Raw genomic sequence first — 16,508 nt, 5'->3', positions numbered from 1 at the left:
CCTGAGCAAGACTCTTAACCCCTAATTGCTCACACGGTCCTTGTGGGCAGCGAATCAGCTGGGTTGGGCTGAAAATACAGAATTAGGTAGAGTAGAGTAGGTAACTATTATTATTATCTCTCTCTCTCGACTAAGGGGTCCTTGGCCTGAAAATGTCAAAGACCCCTGCCCTAAAACAACATGTGAACAACTAACCAACATACTTGTACATCTGCACAGTGGTGCAAAGTAACTACTCAAGTACTGTACTTTTTCCCCCTTATTCCCCCTTTTCCCAATTATTTTTCTACCCAATTAAGTACCCATGAATGATACTTCACCACTGCACCACCCGAGCGTCCAGGCCTATTAATTATTAACCACAAAGTATCATTTTATTCTCTTCATTGCTTTCATTATGGGGATATGTTATGGTGTGGTCATGTTCAATTCAACAGCAGTCCTCCCTGCTGACAGTCCTGTCCACATGAGATGTTTACAGTCTATATAGAGGCTGTTGCGCTGTCTCCACACCATAGAGGAGAAGCGTATCTGCAGCCGACAGCGCAAAAATAATTATCCATTTTCCTTGCAGCTGTGAATTCATTTCATTTCAATCCTAAATCTATCAGCCACCGCGTGTCATCCAAACGTTCATATCCTGGGTGCTTTAGCGGCTTCAAAAAGTCAATTATGCCATGACAAAATTGTTTCCTATTTGGCGAGTATGTGACGCACACACACATACATGATGAGGAGGCTTCAGTCGTTGCATTAACTTTAGAAAAGCAGATGTGCAGGAGACAGTTACATTTTCCAGTCAACCGTGGAAAAATAAATAGCTTCCCATTCTGCATGGAAGCAGTATGTGTTTTATCTCTTTCTTGGTGTCACTTCTGAGATCTGTTTTGTTAGTGGTGGTTTAAAACAAGGGGGTCCCCAAATTATTTTGGGGGGTCCCCAGATGATTAACTTAGTGTGAAACATTGTTTTTTCACTCAACAGTAAACAAACCAACATAAAGTTTAAGTGTATACCGGTAGATGGTATCTGCCCATTTCTAAAGTGACAATTTAAGGACTTTTTCAAATACCTGACAAATAAAATGACAAATTAAATTGGCCAAATTGTCAAATATTAGAGGCAGAAAAAATTCCTCAACTGTTAGTGCTCATCAGGGTGGTGGGGGGTCCCAAGTTAAAATATGATTATTTTGGGGGTCGCGGCCTGAAAGATTTGAGAACCATTGGTTTAAAACATTGAACTGCATCAACAAATATACTATTTGTCAAACATAACCTAATGCCTCATTCACACTACAGATATATAGTTGAATGTTTAGCTTGGTATTTCAATGTAATCTCAATGGAAACCAGCTTTAAAGCTTTCAAAGCTTTGCTTGGAGCGTCTCCTGTATCTTTAAAGCTGGTTTCCATTGAGATTACATTGAATTACCAAGCTAAACGTTCAACTATATATCTGTAGTGTGAATGAGGCATTAGAAAGGGGTATTGTGAAAATAGCCAACCTACGGTACAAGCACACAATGGCTCATGCAGCGAGGCATTGTAATTGTCTTTTTTCACAATATTCATCTGTGGTCATCTGAGTCAAAGAAAATGTAATGCCTCAACTCTGGGGACATCGCCCCCTCGTTACACACACTGCCTTTAAACTATGTAACTTTGAAGTCCCACACCGGATTCAAACCCTGGTCCCCCACGCAACAAGTGTAGGCTCCGGGATAGCGCGTTGGTCACTCGCCAACAAGCTCAGCCTCGCGGTCACGCTACATTGGTGGCAGTGGTCCCTACGGTCGCCGGGCAGTGCTGTGATAGACTGGACGGAGTCGTGGTAGGAGGAGGTGTCGATCCTCCATCCCTGGTTGCGTTTGAACCGCCCGGTTTCAAAGTCGAGCTTAGCTCCTGGCCGGCATGTGTGGTCGCGCTTCCAGTTAGAGGGGATGACTGTAGGCTCCAGGGTAGCGCGTTGGTCACTCGCCAACGAGCTCAGCTCTTTGGCTGACTGGTTAACGTATGCACCCTTTTAAGTAGCGGCCCGGGTTCGCCTCCCAGTTGTTGCCTCGCAATGACGCTACACAAGTGCTGAAATGTTTTACCACAAACACTTTTTTTATTGATCTCCTCGGCTTCCTCATCAATGGGATTTAGGTTGAACACCAGCTAAACAATGAAGCACTTACTAATACTTAAGTAAAGAGAAGCTAACAGTTAAGCAAGTAAATATCTCTAACAATAATGCACTCAAGTAAATAGAAGCTTTATTTCTGAAGCAGAGGAAATATGAATTTATCAATGATCAAATATGTTTGCATTCATTCACTTAATGTTTTTCATGGTGCCATTTCTATCTAAGGTGTGCCTATTCCTCACACACTTGTGGAAAAGTCCTGTTACTTTTCAGGATTTGGGTTTTTACATTTTCATCACAGTTTGAGTCGATGAAATTAGGTTTTAGTCAGGAACACTCGCGTCAAAGTAGATTTAACCATTTATTGCATAAATGGAATACAGTTAAGCTTGGCGTTAAAGGGCTCCGCGTTCGGCGATGTTCCCTGAATTTTGCACAGGCATGCTTGCTAAGCAAAATCAGGGAACGCTTTAACCAAGACCCCCATAGGGATACAATAGCAGAACAATAGCAATACATTGCCACATAACTTAAATAAACAGATGTAATCTAAAGTATTTGAGTTTATGCCAGACTGATCAAAAGGAGGAGGCAGCTAGCAGCGCGTATCCGAGGCTTCGGATAACCAAGCATAGGTAGAGAAAGCGAGCCGTATTTAAAGGACCCTTCACTATTGAAAGAGAGCTTTGATTGGAGTATGACAGTGTGACAAATGACCAGCAGATACCAGTATGTGAATGAGGAATAGGAAAAAAAAATCAAACCTTGGTTCGAAGTGAAGTGGTGAATTTTTATTCTATGTGTTCTATAGCTATGAAATCTGTGTTCTAGATCTATACATTCTGTGTTCTAGATCTATACTTTCTATGTGCTTTAGTTCCATATTTTTATGAATTCTGAATGAATGAATGATTTTATCTGGAGGGCCAAATTGTCATGTGAAGCTTGACCATTCCTCAATTCTGCATGCACGGGACATGTACAGGACAGACAAAGCCTGTTCATTCTGGACTGGAATGACCATGTATGGATATGTACGGGACACACAAAGCCACTCTTTGGAAGCGGCTTTCACCGCTTCAAAAAGCTGACTGCTGATAACATCTGGGCGGGGCTAGACTCTTGTGTGTAAACCAACGCTGAAGCTGTCATTTCTCCCTGACAGCAACGAGGTGTAAATTGTCCCTCTTGTCATTTTTGCAGGTGCGTCTCCGTACCCAGGTGTGCAGATCGACGAAGACTTCTGCAAACGATTGAAAGACGGCACCAGGATGAGGTCGCCTGAGACCGCCTCCCCCGAAATGTGAGTGGCTCTCAAAGTGAGGGGGTCCCGGGACCCCCAGGAGGTCATGGGGAGGGAGGAGGGGTTCTAGGGGGTCCCCTACAAAAATGAGGAATAGGTACTTTGAGGTTATTTTATTAAAAAATACAAATAAATTAATGTTGACAAATCTCGAAGAATTATGAGAATTTTGTAATATTTCCTAAAGATTTTAACAATACAGATAGAACCAAATAGTTGGGGCGAATGATCCGATACTTCCATGACCGCGAGAGCAAAGGTCAGTTTTTCAGTGGTTTTGTCAACTATGAAGGTTAAATAACAAATTGAGCTCCCATGTCCCTCGCAAAAATGCAGGCAAAATTTTTGACAGCTAGGGTAATTTTCAGTCTCATTCACTTACTATACACTATACTATAAAGGAAAAAATTACATTTGCCCGCATTTTCGCGAGGGACATGGGAGCTCAATTTGTTATTTAACCTTCATAGTTGACAAAACCACTGACGGACCTTTGCTCTCACGATCACGGAAGTATCAGATTCGCCCCAACTAATATATTCATTTGCGGGATCCTTGAGATGAAAACTTTGATTTGAATACTGATTTCCTTCGTGGTACAGCGGCATGCAGCGTATGACGGAGTATAAATCAAGCATTACTTTTCCATTCATCACTTTTCCATCACTTTTCTAATAACCCCAACCCAAGAGGGAAAAAAGAAGCCTTCATGAATAATGATAATAATGATATGCCCTACTGCACCTAATTATTGGATCCCACGGGCACCAAGGTGAAACAGAAGTCTAATCCTCGCCAATAAATCATCATTGTGATTAATTTCACAAACTCGTGCCCACCGAATTAGTAAGGAGGATTAAAAGTTTAGTTTGTACTAGTCAGCATTAGAGGTTCAGCCATGGGTTCCTTAATTGTAATTATGCTGCCCTCTGCTGGTGTTTGTAGAAAGGTACAGATGCACACACCAGAATCTTTTCCCCCTGAAAACAACTTAATGTTTTTTATCATTTAATGATAGAGCTCCTGAGCAGGGCTCAAATGAGGTTCTGAGAGCCTTATCTGAAACCCATAGCCATAGCAGATGGAAACTATAATCCAGAACCCGTGAAATACATTTCACTGCATAGCACGCTTCGCTTTAGTTCTATCTGGTATTGGAAAAGACTCTGGCGGTGATTGTGATTGTTAGCTATGGGATCATGCTTATGTGACTGTGATTAGAGATGGGATTTATGGCTCTTTGAAGTGAGCTGGATCTTTGGGATCCGTTCCTTTCAAAGAGCCGTTCAAAAGACTGGCTCATCTTAGTTACTATAGTTACTTTGTAGATTTTGATTATAATTACAAATCACTTCAACCCTATATACATTTCGGCCATTTGAAAGTAGCCGATCTACTGAGCTTGTAGATCTTCTATTTTCAAATGATTTTTCTACATTTTATTCATTGAAAAACTTGGGACATTCTGCATATTTGAGTACTTTCTACTATTGGTACTTTTAAGTACATTTTGATACCAATACTTTTTTTTTACTCAAGTACATTTTAATTCCGAACTTCTACTTGCGGCAGAGTATTCCCATACTGACTTTTACTTAAGTAAAGAATTTACTCCCCCTCCTCAAAAAAAGGAACAGCTCCCTACTGCGAACCGGATCCCATCGTTCATTTCAAAGAGACGTTCAAAAGACTTGTTCGCGAACACCTTGCCTTTAACTGTGATTGTGATTGTTAGCTATGGGATCATGCTGGCCTGCTGGCAGGGTGAACCCAGGGAGAGACCTACCTTCCCTGCTCTGGTGGAGATCCTGGGAGACCTGCTACAAGATAACAACCTGCCGGTAAGCAAAGCAACCCGGAGGGACATCATCAAACACACACTGTACGTCATGTTGACACCACGCTCGCTAATGCTTTTGCTTTGAGATAACAACAAACAAATCACATTTTGTGTGGCGGCGGCCTGGTTAGCGAGGCGTGTGCATAATTCTCTCAACTAACACGTTCCTGACAGGATGGGAAGGACTACATCCCCCTGAACCAATCACAGAGCTCAGAAGATGACGGCTTCTCGCAGGCGTCTTCGCGTCCCGTGTCAGAGGAGGAACTGAGACTGGCCGGCAACAGCCTGACCAACAGGTAGTTGACCTGTTTTTCTTTTTTCTTTTTTTTGTATACTGAAGAGCTGGAGAGACGGGGAAACCTCTGTTACTGAACAAACTCGATAGCAATGAGAACTATCAGAGTATAGAACTATTTACACTTATTTTAATTAAAAGTATTGTCACTTCAGCTAAACTGCATGTTTGACAGCATGAGCAGGAAATGTTTCATATTCCTGTTAAGTGTTAGGAATTATTACCAATTGTTTATTTCCTGTAACAGTCTGTTGTTACTATAAGTCAGCATGTGTTTATGAGTTGTTCTTTCCCATAAACAAACTGCAGTCTCCAGGTATTATATAACTGTGTGCGCGCGTGCGTGCGTGCGTGCATGCGTGCGTGACCTCGCTCGCTCAACAACTTGGGATGCCCAAAAAGAAGGCAAAAAGGCTGGCAATGTTTTGTGCTGTCTCTGCTATAAATAGCAGCTGTTGCTGCTGTAATTTGGGACTGTATTTGTGTCCTTGTATGCTCTCCTTTATGTGGACGTGAATAAATCGTTAAAATGTGTGTTCATGTGTCCAGTAGGTATTATAACTGCGTGCCGTTTGCGGGCTGTGTGTTTGTGGGACCTTCTAAGATGTGCCAGCCCAGAGTCAAGACCTTTGAAGAGTTTCCCTTGGAGATGCACCCCACCAAAAGTCCACAAGTAAGCCCCGCCACTCAGTACTATGCCTACCCTTTCTTATTCTTCCCTTTCTTTTTCATGGAAATAACAACAACAACAAAAAAAATGAATTTCACCCACCTGTAAACCTGTAATGTGAAGTTGATTCTGATTCTGATTTCAGGACAGCCAGACGGACAGTGGCATGGTTTTGGCCTCAGAAGAATTTGAAAGACTTGAACAACAGCACAGGGGTGCTATCAGGTACGTCACACAAACACTGCCACCCACAGTGTCTCTGCTTGGCTTTGGTGATGAACACATTGTCGATGTATACATTGTTGTTTATGCTGCTCTAGCAGAGATATTATCTCTGTCGGGTGGAAACCTCATATTTTTTTCTGGCAAAAGTAGCATATCTACAAGCTCGAAATGCAACGTGAAGCAACGCGTTTTGAACTTATAGATCTGCTACTTTTGATACTTTTGTGTGATCAAGTAGGTCATTAATTCACAAAAAAACACAAAAAGTTAGAATAAGGAGATAGTAAGTTTCTGACCAAACAGCATCAATATGTTTTCCTGTTCACATTAAATAAATTACTTCAAGCTGCATTCTGCAACTTCTTTCCTGTCCTACCCAAGATTTGAACCCTCCTGCATGGGAGACCAGACTTTTCCTGCTCTTCCACAAGAGCCCTAAGTAGACAGGGGAGCTTCAGGCAGGCACTTGCCAACCAGTAGGTGTCCTACCTGAATCCAGGGTCTCTGAGGCCTTGTTCACACTGGCTAGGCACAGCCCAATTCCAGATTGGAGTCGGATTGGTTTCATGCAGTCTGAACAAGGCTAAGGAATGTGATTCGGATCTGATTTGCAAAAATCAGTTTGTCTTGTTTTCTTTTCTTCCACTTGATAAAAAATGCTTGCTTACTTTTTGTGGTACGCAGTTTAGTTTTGCTTCCTTTTTAGAGGGCTCTTTCACTGTGATATGCACAATGATGAGCTCCTATTAACCACACTATATGCATATAGACGACCGCTCAGAGCCCGACTAACCTGCTTTATTTGCCATCATTTCAATGTGTCACGCAGAAATAGCTATAGAGGCAAGCTGAATACAAAAAACATACACGGCTAAACGATGCATCTGTTCTGTCCCGGCAGCAGCAGCAGCATGGAGCACCTGACGGGGCCGGGCTCCCACCATTCCGCCGGGAGCTTCCGGCAGCGCCCGGCCTTCCTGAGCCAGCTGTCCGGACAGACCTTCTACAACAACGAGTACGGCCAGCTGTCTGAGGAGGGCCTCATCTGCGACTTCTTCTCCTCGCCGGACCCCGCCCCGACCCCGTGCCCGCTGGCCTCCAACCTGTAACATCCATCCCACAATGCCCACTGTGGATCTCCACCCTTTAAACCAGCCCAATCTCTTTTTTGTTTTTTCTCAATTTTTTCATCCCACGATTTTGTAACCCATTTTTCACCCGGTGTCAATTATCTAATGTAATCCTGGGCGCTACACTCCCTCTGCCAACCTGGGGAGACTGACCTCATACTTCCTTCTATGCGGGAGGAGTCCAAGTCGCTTCTTTTCACCTGACAGGGGAGAGATTCCCTGGCTGGACGTAGCGTGTGGAAGGAACACGTTATTCCAACCAGTTCCTTTCCACTCCCATCAGGCTGGCCAGGGGGAGGCAGAATAGAGACCAGGATTACTGCATGTTTTTGTGAGGGTACCTACCCTAGAAGACACAAAAGGGCCTTTCTGTGTGGAGTTTGCCAACCCCACCTAGGGTATGGGCACTGATGACACGGAGGAGAGAACACCCAGTCCACTCTCAACCCTTTTTTTTCATCTCAAAGACGTTCCCAAAGCTTCACATCGTTGCCGTCAGGCAGAATCCTCGTATTCTCCATATTTCAACTTTTTATGTCGTCCGTCCCCCCCCCCCCGTAGATCAATGCCCTTCCTTCATGATATGAGATGTTGCACTAAAGTAGTGGAAATAGCAGAGCTTCTATAGAAGCTCACAACACTTTGCGATGCGACCCGTTGTGAGCTTGTAGAGTGGCTATAAAAAAAAGTCTTCCAACGTTTTAAAATCATAACTTTTCAATATTTTTCCAAAAGTTAAAAAGCCTAAATCGGGGGAAAATAGCGGTTCTACAAGGCCACAATGTTTTGTCGAGTTTGTAGATCGGCAGTTTTTTCCAGTCTTCATCGTACAAGAAGTGATTTAGCGTGTTTGAAAAACAAGATTGTGTACGAGTGTGTGTGTATGTGCATGAGAGCGAGTGTGCATATTGGGGGGGTCTCAGCTTGTGTCAGATGTAAGAAGGGAGGGCTCCATATTGGGTACCATATTATTACAAATGGTACCCAATTGGACCCATTTGCATCGCCGTTTAAGGTCCATTTTTGACCCCTGGCGGTCCCATCTATATCCTTGATTTACCCCAGGAGGACATCATTATAAGGAGAGGGTAACAGAACCAAAATCACTGCCACGCTGTGTCTGTCAGCGTTTCAAACATCTTTGTAATAGCACTGATATTTATGGCTCTTTTTGACTACAAAGAGACCTGTGCCGTGTTAACGTTACAGTATTTCTACAGGTCCTGGCGGCGGTGTTTCCATGCGGCTCTGTTTCAGATAAGGTTCTCGGAAACCTAATTTGCACCTTGCTCCAGGAGGTAGCTAGTAGCCTACATTAACCCTGAGTTCTGGGAACTCAGAATTTGTTTCTTTCCAAAGTGTTCACAAATAGCGTCGCAGTGCCTTACGAGTTTGTAGATTATTACTGTTTTCTATATTTTATAAGTTGTTGCTTTTTTTTAATATTGTACTAAAAAGTTGGTGAAACGTGAAAAAAGAAAGAAAATGCATCACATAGCTTGACAGGTTGTGGAAGGGTTCTGTTTATGGAAGATTCTGGGTTAAACCCTAGTAATCAAATTAGAGCCATTAGCTATTAAACTGCCTATTTTTGAAGAAATATATATAATCATTGTACATAGTTACTGGAGGGAAAGCCTGCATTGCATATAGAACAGTGGTCCGGGGAGAACCAAGGGTCCTTGAAGGGCTTGTCCCCAGTAAATATAAATGTTTAACGCATATTTTCATCATCTCAAAATCCTTGATTCAAACAGATATACATTCGGGGGTCCTTGGTGTGAAAATGTTTGAGAACCACAACAGATCCCTCTCTGACCTGACCTGAGACCACCAGCTGTTCAATCATCTCAGTGCCTTTCTTTTATTTGGACTGTGTTGTATTTGAAATAAATGGACTGAGCTTTATGTGCCTGAAGTTCCCTTAACCAGCCACTGGATGGAAGCATTACGTCAAAAACAAACCCTGAAGTATTTTGTATTGTCCAGTTTATATTTTTGTTATCTTTTATATACAGAGTATTCTTCCTTTGTTTATTTGTACAAAATGTTTCCCATGTGGGAAAGAAATAAAGCAATATTACTTCTTTATTCTGTCATTTTGTCTCTTTAGAAAAAAGTGACATGGGAGATAAAAGATTGTGGAGGTTAGTTAGTGAATGGTTCATACTGTACAGTGTTTCACCGTTTCCCAAGCAGTGGGATAATGGGATAATGTGTGGGTCACTCATTTCCTACATTCATTGTTTTTCATTTTTAATATTTCAAAAGATTTTCAAAAAGATTTAAACAATAAAAAAAAAAAAATCCTGTTTCTGTAATTCAATAATAATTTCAAGCATTTTTTAAAAAGTCATAAATAAAATAAAAGATTATTAAAGAAATTCTTTAAATTAGGAAAATAAACTTTTATTGGGGAAATAGTGAAAAGGCTCACGTGTTTCACAATGCAACACGTTGTGAGCTTATATTCACAGTTAAAAGGGTCAATTTGTTTCTTACCGATAGGGGTACTTTTGTGTAATGGAAAATGTAGATATTTTTATGTGGTGTGGTGTGGTGTGGTGTGGTGCTAAAGCTGCAGTCGAAAAGGGGCTAATATTGGATACTTTTTAGTACCACGTTTAGTACCACTTTCACACCACTCTACCCAGGTCCTTATAGTGGAAAACCTGGCACAAGTGGGCGGTGTGGTGTGGTGTGGGGCCAGTGGAAAAGAGGCTTTTGTTAGTATAGGCCTAATTTGTTTTTCAATGTAGGAATGAAAGTCGGCAGGACTAAGATAGAATATGAGTGAACCTACGCAGCCCTGAAACATGAAGCCTGTGAAGGTTGTGTCACATCACCGGCGTCATGTTTCAAGGCTAGAGTGAAACCATACCTGCCAACTCTCCTGCATCCTGTTCATTTGAACTACGCACTTCATTTGCGTAGTTCCCTGGCTTTTTGATATGCAAATCACCATGGCTCTGTCTCTGTCTCTGTCCCCCTCTCCCTCTCTCCCCCTCTGTCCTCTGACTCCCTCCCTCTCTGTCACACACACACACAGTCTCTATATCTGAGAGAGTAGGAAATACTAGGAATGTAAGCCATTTACCATGAGCGGGAGTGGGTTGTTGGCTGATTTACCACTGTTTCAGGCAGGGACGTGCTGGGCCTCTGATTCAGCCCGGGAAAAATAGTTGGAGAGGCCCCCCTTGTATGTCCAAAACCGTTTGTTTGTATTTCTCATTTTAAAAATGATTTAAACTAGTGAAAACAGCAGATCTACAAGCACACAACGCCTCGCACCGCGAGGCGTTGTGTGCTTGTAGATCTGCTGTTTTCACTACTTTTGTGCAACGGCCTTGTATGGTGAAGCAAGACTTTGCTTTGCAAAAGAGATACGAGGTTTCTGCCCGAGTGCGATTTACTTTGTTGGCCGCCCAGCCCCCAAAATGGAACGAATCGACATTTTATTTAGATTTTTTTCCTAATGGCCAGCCTGGACCGGCCGGGAATGAACCGGCCGTTCGGGAGTTGTCCCGCTTTTCCCAATGGCCAGCACGTCCCTGGTTTCAGGGTTGTGGCACAAGGCAAAGCCGAGTGCCAAACAACCCTGAAACAGTGGTAAGTCAGCCAACAACCCACAACCCTCGCTTTTCTACCACTTCTACCATATAAATGAAAGAAAACACAGTTGCAACTTGCAAGGTTCGTTAGTTAACAATCATTAATTGTTTCAGAATACACATATACTTCCGCCACAGCATATAGTCCCATAAACAACAATGATTGCAGCCACATTCACCGGCCAAAAACAAACAAACAAAACAAAAAAGAAATCATAACCTAGCTAGGCTACTTGTCATGATGTCTATCTATTCAGTGACACACTTCCTGAAAAGGTGCAGGCGCATTGATCTTGGAAATGTTACAACTGCAACACAACAGTGGGCGGGGTCCGTGAGCCAACTCAAGGTTGTTGACCACTGTTTTAAGCCAATCAGAATCTCTTTTACTTTAACTTTATGTATATTATGTCTGGATAAATCCAGTACCACATACAGTGTACTGTACACATACACACTCCATGTATCTAAGTGATACATTGTAATTGAATGCAATTATAAAGAGGTAGTCACTCTTTAGTAATTGGTGGTTAGGCCTACTATTAAACATGTCTCTTTTATCGCTTCAGTCAAATGAAGTTGGCAGGCATGGCATGATGGAGTGGAGGACAGTGGAATTGTCCGAATGTAAGGCAGGGGTCTTCAACGTTTTCAGGCCAAGGACCCCTTAGCTGAGAGAGTAAATGAAGCAGGGACCCCCACAACATGCTCATAGATTCCATATAGTTTCATTGTTTGACAGCACAATCATCAGTGTATTTTGGATTCATGTCAATTTGTGTTTTCAGATATTTAACCACTTGAACCGTCAATACTTAATAAACTTGACCTTTCACTCTGTACTTAGTCTGCTCCTTTTCCCCAATACACCAAAGATCTGCTATTTTTGGCTAAAGTTCTCCGAATATAGACGCTAGGGTTCAATTGGTTAATATAAAAAAGGGGGGAAAAGGGTTTCTATCACTCAAAGATTTGGAGGACCCCCTGTAGTAATTCTGAGGGGGTCCCGGACCCCCTGTTGAAGACCCATGATGTAAGGAGTAGAGAGGGGGAAGATGAAGTAGTTGAATACTTGGGGTCAACTATCCAAATGATATGGAAGTAGCCTATGGGAGAGAGAGTTTGGGAGAGAGAGCAGCGAGAGTGAGGTGAGTTTCTATAGTGAGACCGTAGTGAGACCAGCCATGCCGTAGGCTTGTAGGGCTTGGAAACCGTTGCGCTAATAAGCACCAGCCCAAGTTATACGCTTGGGGATAAAACAAGAGAGTAGAGGTCAGATGAAAAGGAACAAAACAGAGTGGGTGACGATGGTTAGCCAGATTGAGCGTGGGGTGGCTCACGGTAGCTGACAGAGTACAGCATCTTGCTATGGGCCTGGTGTACGAGATACACTACACCACTAAGATACCCATGTACCTGACAAAATACTTCCAAAACGTCAAGGATGTCCACAATTACAACACCAGAGGCAGCTCCACAAATCACATTCAACCCAGATTTGGATCTCGTTTTAGTTGACTGTGTACCAGTGAACTGTACTGTCATGAATGAAACTCTTCCTTAAAAAAATAACAATTCTTCTTCTTCTCTTTTTTACATGGATATGTAGGTGGCTGGAGTGGGCGAGGAAGACATGACATATTTTATCCAAAAAGGTTAAAATTAAATATGTAAATAATGAATCAAATGACTTGAAAACTGTCTGGGGTGCAACCTACACATTAGCCAGAGTATATGCTAAGTTAAAATGCCCCCAGAAGTGTTTTAAAGTGAAATAGCCCTTTAACTCCCCATGCCCAAACACATTCCCCAACAAACAACTACTAAATAACACAATAACAGAACAATAGACATGTGTGCACGCTCGCCCTGAGGCATGATGGGAAGTCCCTATGCTGTCCAATGCACAACCTGGGACACTGCAATATTTAGTCTAATTGCTTAGCTATGCTCTCCTATATTAACCATAAACATCATTTATCTGCAATATCTTATACATTTATTTATATGTTTGTTTATTATATATTTCTGCTGTTCAGATATGCAGATTATATCATTACATGTCTGTCTGTCTGTCTGTCTGTCTGTCTGTCTGTCTGTCTGTCTGTCTGTCTGTCTGTCTGCCTGCCTGCCTGCCTGCCTGCCTGCCTGCCTGCCTGCCTCTCACACCTGTATACAAACACATCCTTGTCTGTCTGTCTGTCTGTCTGTCTGTCTGTCTGCCTGCCTGCCTGCCTGCCTGCCTGCCTGCCTGCCTGCCTGCCTGCCTGCCTGCCTGTCTGTCTGTCAGTTTGTCAGTTTGTCTGCCTGCCACTCACACCTCTACATACATACAAACAAACAAACACATCTGTCTGTCTGTCTGTTTGTCTGCCTGTCTGTCTGTGTGTATGTCTGTCTGTGTGTCTATGTCTGTCTGTCTGTCTGTCTGTCTGTCTGTCTGTCTGTCTGTCTGGGGAGCTCTAATTGATTTATGACGGCTGGTGTTTTTGTTTAGGGTGTGACATCATCTGGCCGTAGGGTTCAGGATAGGAGAGCAGGATGCCAGACATTCCTAGAATATTCCACACAGGATCTCATTCCTGCCTGGGAACTCGAGCCGCTAGACCTCCACAGAGTGGAAAAATACAGCCTTTGTTCACTGGCCCTCCTTCCACCATAGGCCTCATCTGGGCTATAGTGTGTCTGTGGATGTGTGTGAGTGAATTGAGGTTATATATTTATGCTGGTTTTTGTTTTAGTTTTGTTTTATTTCCCAAAAGACCACTTAACAATTTTTTTGAATCGGAACTATGCTGCCACACAATGGAACAGAAAGTTCTGCTCTGCGTTGTATAAGCCAAGACCGACAGTGATGTAAGGTGTTTTTTTTGTTTTTTTTTTAAGTAGAAATAGTTTTAGTAATAGTTCATAATGTAATTCCATAAAGTAGAAAAGACAGTATATTTTCCTACATTTTAAATTATATTTGAATAAAAAAGAAGGGCCATCAAAATATTCATTTTTAATGACTTTATGTGCTGCCGGTAGGCAATGTAACCTATAATAATACAGGACAATAAGAATAGTTTCAATCCTCAAAGTAAAGGCCAATTCATAGTCTGTTAAAGGAGTAGTTCACCCCCAAAATGACCCATCTGAAGTTCAGATTAACATTCAATAACATGTGATGTGTTCTGCCGTGTTACATATAGGCCTATACAATTTTCTTCAAATTGTCCTGGACAGTATACCGTCCAGGACAATTTGAAGAAAATGGTATACCATCTACTAATAATTTAATTTGCTGACCACCACACGCTGGTATGTCGTGGGTGTGGGGGGAATAATTATGGTATACCCTCCCAAAAAACCTAGAACACACCACTGCCCCTGAGGTGTTCTGACTAAGTATGCGGAATAAAGTTCGGACAGAACATTGTGTGATGATAGGTCAGATGTTCAAGGTGGGTGTGATTTATTTAGTTTTTGTTTCAGTGTTCAGCCCCAAGGCTTCTTTCTGCCAAGGCTTTTTAAGAGCTAGTCTCACGAGTCATGACCAATGTCCAGGAGAAACAAACACAGTTGAAATCGATATCCCTCTCTTAAAAGTGACCAAGCATGAATCACAACCTGTCGCAACAAATAGCAAAAACCTCTGTATCTCCGTGACACATTTCCTACCGCGTGTTGTAGGGATATCCAAATAATTGTGGTGGAGTAAAATCTGGTTTAATTAAGTACAGTAGGGCCTACTTGAGTAAATATACTTGGTTAATTTCCCACAACAGAACACCAATAATATAATTGTATCCATTACTGTACCAACAACAATTTGAGTGAGTTTACTATGTGATGATTCATGTCACGTGTGCTCTCTCACAACTAAAGCTGGAAGCCAGAGGTTGAAAACACATGCAGGTTGGTTTATTTCCCCTCCAGCCTCACAACAACTACTGTCCTTTCATCTGAAACAGTGGAACCAACTCCAAAGCCACCTTGAATAATTTAAATTTCACAGCTCCCCGAAGAGACGCCCTTGCACTGTGATGATGGATCTGGCTTCAGAGCACACCTTTAAAACCACTTAAAGGCCCTATTTTATACGTAAAAAAATGCCTGAAACCAAACTAGTGGAGTTCGAAGGTGGAAAATTCTGCCCTAAAACATTCTCTGTAGTGCAAACGCTGTCTCTGCTTTTCTCATTTCCACCAGGAGGAACACAATGGGAAGTAATCTCAAAAGGAATCGTTCTCCCAGTCTTTGCCAACTCTTATGACAAATTGTCTTTAGATGAGAGACTTTCAAAGACTGAATCTTTGAAAAATCCTTGAAATGTCTTTCGCAGCGTATTTGTTTTATGATGGTGTCATGTGTCAAAAATAGCTTCTACAAGCTTCAATGTGCTGCATCTCAACACGTTTGTGAGCTTGTAGATCGGCATTCTTTTTGCTATTTTTGAACTTAAAAATAGGAATGCCAGGTTGAAAGTCGAACCCTTAAACCCTATACTTTGGTGACTGGAGTCCCCCAGGGCTCTATACTTGGTCTCCTCCTTTTTTAACCTCTTTTCTTAACCGAAAATAGACGATCTACAATCTCACAATGAGTTGCGTCGCATAGCAAAAACTCGACATTTTCGCCCACAGAGTACTGCACTGCTGGAGTTCAAGTGGTAGATTTGGCGTACACTTCCCTGGCGGCTTTGCGTTCCAGACAGAGTCGTTAGGGAAGGAAAGCCCTACTTGTGCCGGCTCATACGCAATGTCCTGACATTCCAGCGGAGCCATACAGGAGACTGGGTGTTATCACGGCACACATCTCTAGTCTGCGGCTCATATCAGCATCCTGTCTGTCACGCCATCATCACACAGAGCCGCTTATCTGCATGCAACCTGTACTCCAGTGACGACAGCGTTTCGCTGTCAATGGACGCACAGATACAATACTCAACCATCAAGAACATCAAGAACTAAGGATTTTGCTTGTCACTGCCTAGCTCCTGTTTCCCTGAGCGTGAGGCAGCTTGATGTAATACACCCCCTGGACATGGCGCTATAGTATGTCGCAGGTACTTACCCCCAATCCATTGTGAATTGGGTATGACGCGGCCGAGGATTCAAATCCCAACCTCCCAGTCTCATGGCAGACACTCTATAGACAAGGCCACTGAGCTTAAGTCAGGGTTGCCAACACTCCTGAATTCGGCAGGAGTCTCCTGAATTTCGACGCCTTCTCCTGCGGTGCTCCTGAATTGTCATTTCTCCTGGATTTCTCAGTTATGTCATCTACTATGTTACAATTGGGGTGTGTGTGGGCAAT

At 42.6% G+C, this 16,508-nt stretch overlaps 1 protein-coding gene across 1 annotated transcript in view; it reads left to right on the top strand.

Annotated features, from left to right (window-relative positions):
• Positions 1–9,642, top strand: part of flt4 (fms related receptor tyrosine kinase 4) — a 197,567-nt gene extending 187,925 nt beyond the window's left edge. Inside the window, exons 26-31 of the mRNA XM_080746555.1 lie at positions 3,334–3,433; positions 5,169–5,274; positions 5,448–5,572; positions 6,124–6,244; positions 6,387–6,466; positions 7,368–9,642. Coding sequence (XP_080602681.1) covers positions 3,334–3,433; positions 5,169–5,274; positions 5,448–5,572; positions 6,124–6,244; positions 6,387–6,466; positions 7,368–7,575 — 740 coding nt within the window. The 3' untranslated portion in view covers positions 7,576–9,642. The remainder of the gene's footprint in view (positions 1–3,333; positions 3,434–5,168; positions 5,275–5,447; positions 5,573–6,123; positions 6,245–6,386; positions 6,467–7,367) is intronic.
• Positions 9,643–16,508: the final 6,866 nt, after the last annotated feature.

This window comes from Nannobrachium achirus (assembly GCF_963921795.1).
Source record: "Nannobrachium achirus genome assembly, chromosome: 17".
NCBI classification, from domain to species: domain Eukaryota; kingdom Metazoa; phylum Chordata; class Actinopteri; order Myctophiformes; family Myctophidae; genus Nannobrachium; species Nannobrachium achirus.
This window is presented reverse-complemented; position numbering and strand designations above follow the sequence as displayed.